This window comes from Gossypium hirsutum, chromosome D03 (genome assembly GCF_007990345.1).
Source record: "Gossypium hirsutum isolate 1008001.06 chromosome D03, Gossypium_hirsutum_v2.1, whole genome shotgun sequence".
In the NCBI taxonomy this organism is placed as follows: domain Eukaryota; kingdom Viridiplantae; phylum Streptophyta; class Magnoliopsida; order Malvales; family Malvaceae; genus Gossypium; species Gossypium hirsutum.
In genome coordinates, this window is record NC_053439.1 from 39,918,491 (window position 1) to 39,925,277 (window position 6,787).

Genomic DNA, 6,787 nt, shown 5'->3' on the forward strand with positions numbered 1-6,787 from the left:
TTTCTCATTTCCAATTTCAAGTCAATCTTCAATTCAATTCGACATATATATTCATCACTCAATTACACTTAGTTAATTTCCCGATGAACACTTCGGAATAATAACAGATACACGGTGGAATCAACACATAGAAACCACCTTATAATAAATGATACCCGGTTCACATAGTAGCCTACACATAGTACTACACATGTGACCATTTTCATCCGATACATGTAATAGCCTGCACATAGTACTACACACGTGATCGAAGCTATTTGGTACGCATAGTAGCCTGCACATAGTACTAGACATGCGACCTATCATTCCAGTACATGTATTAGCCTGCACATAGTACTACACACGTGACCTAGCAACTTCACTCGTATCTCTTTCATTCTGAAGGTTCAATCGGGAATTTTTACTTTTTCTCACTTTTTTTTACCAATCAATGTAAATTTCTCGTCTTTCTCGATTTATAAGAACATATTTAGCTTATATAACATTCACATTATTCAATCCAGTCCAAAAATCATATTTTGGAAAAATTACATTTTTGCCCCTAAAGTTTCACAAAATTATGATTTTGCCCCTAGGCTCAGAAATTAAACTTTATTCCTTTTTCTTATGTTTTATAACATGATGAAAATTTTTCCCTTCTATAACAACATCAAATTCTTGCTCTAACATGCACTTATGAACAATAATAATTTTTACCGATTATGCCGTTTCACTTGTTTTCACTGAAAATCGCTTAGCAAAAATTGTTTAACACAATTTCAAGCTTCATATTATACCATGAAACATCAAAATAAACACATTTCACATATGGGTATTTTTCCAAATATAAACCCTAGGTTAAATTATTGCTAGAATAAGCTATAAATTAAGCTATTGGGACTTCAAAAACGTAAAGAACATTAAAAACGAGGCTTGGAATCACTTACTATGGAGCTTGGAAGCTAGAAAACCCTAACCATGGCTTCCCCCTTGCTATTTTCGTTCATCATGGAAAAGATGGATAAATTTTTGGCTATTTTGGCCTTTTTAATTCTTTTAATTACTAAATGACCAAAATGCCCCCAAATTAAAAATATCCTATTTCACTTATCTGTTGTCCATTTTTGTCCAAAAAGTTAACCAATGGTATAGTTACCATTTAAGGATCTCCAATTTAAAATTTCATAACAATTGGACACTTCTAACATGTAGAACTCAACTTTTGCACTTTTTAAAATTTAGTCCTTTTGGCTAAATTGAGTGCCCAAACGTCAAAATTTTTGAACAAAATTTTTACGAAATCATTCCGTGAAATTGTAGACCATAAAAATATAATAAAAAATAAATTTTTCCTCGTTGAATTTGTGGTCCCGAAACCACTGTTCCGATTAGGCCTAAAATTGGGTTGTTACAGTAAAATTTTTCCGAAAGTGGAACTTGAACCCCAGATCTCAAACACACAATTAAGGCTCTAAGCCACTGAAGCAGATACTTAATTATTGACAAAATTTAACAAGAAAAAGTTTAAATTTTTGGGACGTTACAAATATTTTTCCATATTATTCTCCAACTCATCGCAAAAAGACTTAGGAAGTAAAAAATGTGTCATCAAGTAAGTAGGGATAGCTTGCAAAACTAATTTTATGAAAACTTCCTTGTCTCATTGGGATAGAAATCTAATACTTCAATTTTTTATCCTCTATTTAAATCGGTTTTTAAGAAACCGGAAAGAGGCCTTTTTACATATTCCTACCATATTGGGCAACCCTATATATCTTTTAAGGTTATTAGAAAACCTTATACCTAGAATCCCTAACACAACTCGTTTATCCCCCTCAGTTGTATTTGAGCTGTAAAAGATGGTAGATTTATCAAATTTTACACATTATCCTAAACATCTTTCATACTCCCTTAGCACCCCTTTTAACATATGCGCTCCCCTAACAGTAGCTTCTCCAAAAAGAATAAAATCATCTGCAAATAACAAGTGTGGAATTTGAGGTCCACTTCTACCAGCCTTAGCTTCTCTTAGCAACCCATCTCCTATTGCTAACCTCATAAGAGCTAATAGACCCTCACTACAAATCAAGAAGAGAAAAGGGCTAAAATGATCTCCCTGCTGAAGCCCTCTACTAGGTCTAAATCTCTCACCCATTTTTCCGTTCACAATGACCGAGTATAAGACTGAAGATATACACCTCATAATAGTTTCTATCCATCTCACATCGAAACCCATGCATGTCATCATCTACCTTAAGAATTGACATTCGACTATGTCATAAGTTTTGGTCATATCTAATTTCAAAGCCATAAAACCTTTTTTCCCCACTCTCTTTTGTTGAAGAGTATGCAAGATCTCATAGGCTAAAAGCACATAATCATATATTAACCTCCCAAGAACAATAGCACTTTGAGCACTACCAACACATAACTCCAACACATCTTTGAACCGATTAACAATCATCTTAGCTATCAACTTATATAGAACATTGCATAAGCTAATAGGACTATAATTAGCCAAATTTGTTGCACAAGGACTTTTAGTAACCAACACTATATTAGTAACATTCAATGATTCAAAATCCATACCTTCATTTAAGATTTTCAAATAAAAGCTTGAGACGTCACTCCCTATAATATGATAGAACCTTTGGAAGAATAAAACCGAAAAATCATCTTCTCCAGATGCCTTAGGTGAGCCCATTTCTTTTAAAGCTGTAAGAACCTCATCCTTCGTATAACTTGACATAGCTTTTGGTTCACTTCATTTGAGATTTATTGCTCAACCCCTAAAAGAATATAAGTTGAATTTCCAACACCACCCAAGGAGAAAATATTTTGGAAATACCTTCGTCTATTTCATCCATTTTCCCTCATCTTTCATTTCCCTCTGGAAACATGAAAATATACACACTTTTTCATGCTCTTTTTAACTCAAATTCATACAATTTCGGTAAAATTCTTGTCGAAAACTATATAATTATTATAAAATAATTAAATTGTACTTAAATTATTAAAATGTTTAATTTTAATTAATTTTATAATAATTTTTTTTTAATTTTGATCATTTTCAATAGATTCGCACAAAGGGGAAAATTGGCTCAGCAGACACTGCTAGAAGTGTAAAACTGAGAAGCGATTTTGAAGCATCAAGGTAAATTAATTTTTTAGCATAAGACTATCCAAATTATGAATATTAATTCATAATATAATTAATTTTAATTTTAATCCAATTTACTTTGGGTTAAATAAATTATTATTAATTAATTATGAAAAAAAGCTCAGTTGAGCTGAACCGAGAAAACTGATCAAACCGAGCACTAGGCTGCCCAAAACCGTCCCAAATGCTATCCCAATCAGGTTCTTTGGCTGATTATTTGGCTTGAAAAATGACCCTTAAAGACTCTTTCAATTTACATTCAAACCCCTTCCACTATTTATGCCTTCCTAGATTTGTTCCTACCTTAAAATAGCAAGTTTGAAACCTTCAAAATTGCCACATGTGTGGCCGGCCATGGGGGACTCTATGGCCGTTGATTTTTTCTATTTTTAGAAGCCTACTCAACCTATAAAAACCTCCTTGGCTGCTCACTTCAAACACATCTCAAACCCTCTCATCCTTTCACTTCTTTCTCATTTTCTCTCTTCAATCCCCTTCCATTGTTCTTTATTTTCTTCCCCATTCCTTTGCCAATTTCACCTCTTGAAAAAGAGTCCTTCAACCACCATTTGAAGCAGCATTCAAGTGTTCGTGGAAGCATCGGATTAACAAGAACAAGCGGAGAAAGATGAGCGTAGCAAACTAATCAAGCCTCAAAGAAACACCAGATTTGATTCTTGTTTCTTATCATTTTAATTTTATTATTATTGTAATTAACATGTCAATGAATAATTGTGATGTTGAAATGTTTAAATTAATTAATATGGCGTAAATTTAATTCATGTTGGGTTGATTGCATTTTGTCCACTTAATTTATTAAAATTGTGTTTGTGTTATTATAAGCCTTGGTAAGATGTTTGATTAAGTACAACCATGACTAAGTTATTCTTGCATTACACTTGTAAGGTAACTAATGAATTAATTATTTAAACGGATTGAAATTGTAATTAATTGACACAATACTTAATCAGTGCATGTTTAATCATCTAAGGTAGCCGAGGGTTAAATTAGCAATGGTATCTAACGATACATTAGCCTTGCATAACTTGCAAGATTATTGTGATTAAACTATTTCAAGGTAGGAATACATTGTTACCTCACGCAATCTTTTATGTGCTTATAAGATTGAATTAATTGTTGGAATTGGCATAGAGATATGTAAAAGAGATTATTTTTAATTTCATAAGTATGTATATGCATTAACGCATTTGCTTATTAAAATTTGTTTAATTGGTTGAATTGACATAGAGATATAGTCAAGAGATAAATGGATTTTGGTAGGTGAGTATGTTCATAAGTTAGCAAATTGCCAAGTTTCCATGAATTTATTCATAACTACATGAACATGAGTTTAGTAATTTTAAGCTAAGAAATGTAATTAATCTAACAAGATTATGTCATATTGATTAAAATCATCTTTTGAAATTGTGCATTGGAACTTTTATTTTTATTTTATTTTACTTGGTTAAATTTTAGTTTTTAATCACTTCCTCAAAATCAAAATATTTTTCGTCACCAAAGTGTTTTTAATTGCATTCATAAATAATTCTTTTCACAGTCAAGGTACGATATCTCGACATTTTCATCATTCCACCCTCCCATCCTCATCTTTCAAACTTCGAATAGAGTTTATGCGTACGATATCTCGACATGAAGCATAATTGAGAAAGAAAGCTGTATTTTTGTCCCCCAGTTTTAACCAACTTGCCCTAGCTCTTTGTTCCCAATACATTTCGTCTTTATCAATCTCTAAGTTTAATTGGACCTTCGTATCAATAATTTGAGCAAGATTCTCATCATCTAACTCTTCTTGTGCCAACTCTTCTAATTTTTTCGTTAACTTCTTTTTGAGACCATTTCTTTTAGATTTTATTGAACCTGCCTATTTGACCAGCCCATTTTTCAATCTATCAAGCTTACTAAATAACTCACCCGATGTAGACTCCCATAAAAATTTCACTTCTTCTTTAAAAGAGTCCTCCATAACCCACCAAGCCTCAAATCGAAACTTGCTCCTTACCAGTCTGTTCATTTCTTGTTCTGTACAAATAATGAGAGGGCAATGGTCAGAGAAAGAATGCATGAAGTGCTGAATCATTGCGCTAGGAAACATTTCCATCCGTTTAGAATTAGCCACACCCTTATCCAGTCGCTCTCTAATATTAGTATTAGGAAAATCCCCTTTTCCCATGTGAACCAAACCCTAGAATATCCAACATCCATCAAGTCACAATCCTCCAATTCCCCACTAAAAGCTTCCATTCTCCTTTCATCTCTTGACACACCTCTTAATTTTTCAAAAGTGCACATAATCTCGTTAAAGTCCCTTAAAACCAACCAGGGAAGTTCCTGAGTGTGCCCTAGACTATGCAACAAACTCCATGACTCATCTTTATTCCGTGCGTATGGTGACCCATAAAATCCCGTTAACCTCTACCTCAAGGTCTCATCACATTCCTCCACTTCAACATTAATGTGATTACTAGAATAATTTGTAAGACTGATAAAAACATTCTCCATCTATGATAGACAAAGCCCTCCTCTAGAACCTACCGCTGACACATCAATACCATTCAAGAAACCACAACTCCCCCGAACATTCTCCATTTGTGTATTACTTAGTTTAGCCTCCATGAAGAAGACTACTTCGGGATTATACACCTTCAACACATGCCAAAGTCTTCTAACGACTTATGGACTCTCTAAACCACGAACATTCCAACTTATAATTTTCATTGCGATTGGTTGGCTTGCCCCTTGGCACTCGCCAATAAAAGGTAGTTTCGTCCCGTCACTCTCCATTCTCTAACCACTAATAACCCAAAATTCATCTCATCATTACAAACATCACTATCTCTTCTGACCCTCTTATTCCCTTACCCCTTTAAATAGCATATTCTTCTGAATCATGGTCCATGTCTGTTTAACCTTGAGATTTTGTGGACTCTCCGATAGAAAATGCTGCAAAACATAGATCGTCTTTCAAATTCAGACCCAACATAAGGTCAATACAAGTAATAGAAATTCCTTCATCCCTTTCACCTTATTTCCGTCGTCCAGAATTATACCTCCCAAAATAATCTCTCCTTTTCTCATTTTTTCCTTCCTCTCTAAGCCACATGCTATTCATGGCCAAAACATTTCTAGATTAGGCTTTTAATGATAGCTCCCAACCCATCTCTGCTACCTCGATCCCTAGTGACATTCTAGCTTGATAAAAAGAATCACTATGCCCTAAACGATTGCAAAAGAAGCAGAATAGCATCAATCTTTCATATTTAAAAGGCTTAAGGGTGTAAAAAGTCCTCAAACTTTCAAAAAAAAGAAGAAGCAATTAAGGCCCTCCTTTTTTTTGCACTTAATTGAGCACTTGAACTTTCAAAATGCATCAAAAAGGCCTTCAAGCTTCTCCAAAAAAAGCAATTAAGCCCCTACTTTTTTTCCCCCACTCAATTGGGTACTTAAACTTTCAAAATGCATAAAAAAGACCCTCAAATTGTTTCAAAAAAGCAATTAAGCCCCTGCTCTTATTAAAAATTAGAAAATAATAAATAATAAATTTTAGAAAAATTATTAAATTTTAATAAAAATATAAAAAAATAAATTTTGTTAAAAATTATAATTTTTTTGTAAAAATCGTAAAAAAAT

At 33.2% G+C, this 6,787-nt stretch overlaps 1 protein-coding gene across 1 annotated transcript; it reads right to left on the reverse strand.

The window, feature by feature from the left end:
- Positions 1–4,724: 4,724 nt before the first annotated feature.
- LOC107949906 (uncharacterized) lies at positions 4,725–5,746 on the reverse strand. Its single transcript, XM_016884670.1, has 3 exons — positions 5,693–5,746; positions 5,160–5,342; positions 4,725–5,021 (listed from the first exon to the last, which is right to left on the reverse strand). Exons 1-3 carry the CDS (start codon positions 5,744–5,746, stop codon positions 4,725–4,727), a joined length of 534 nt encoding a protein of 177 aa, XP_016740159.1.
- Positions 5,747–6,787: the final 1,041 nt, after the last annotated feature.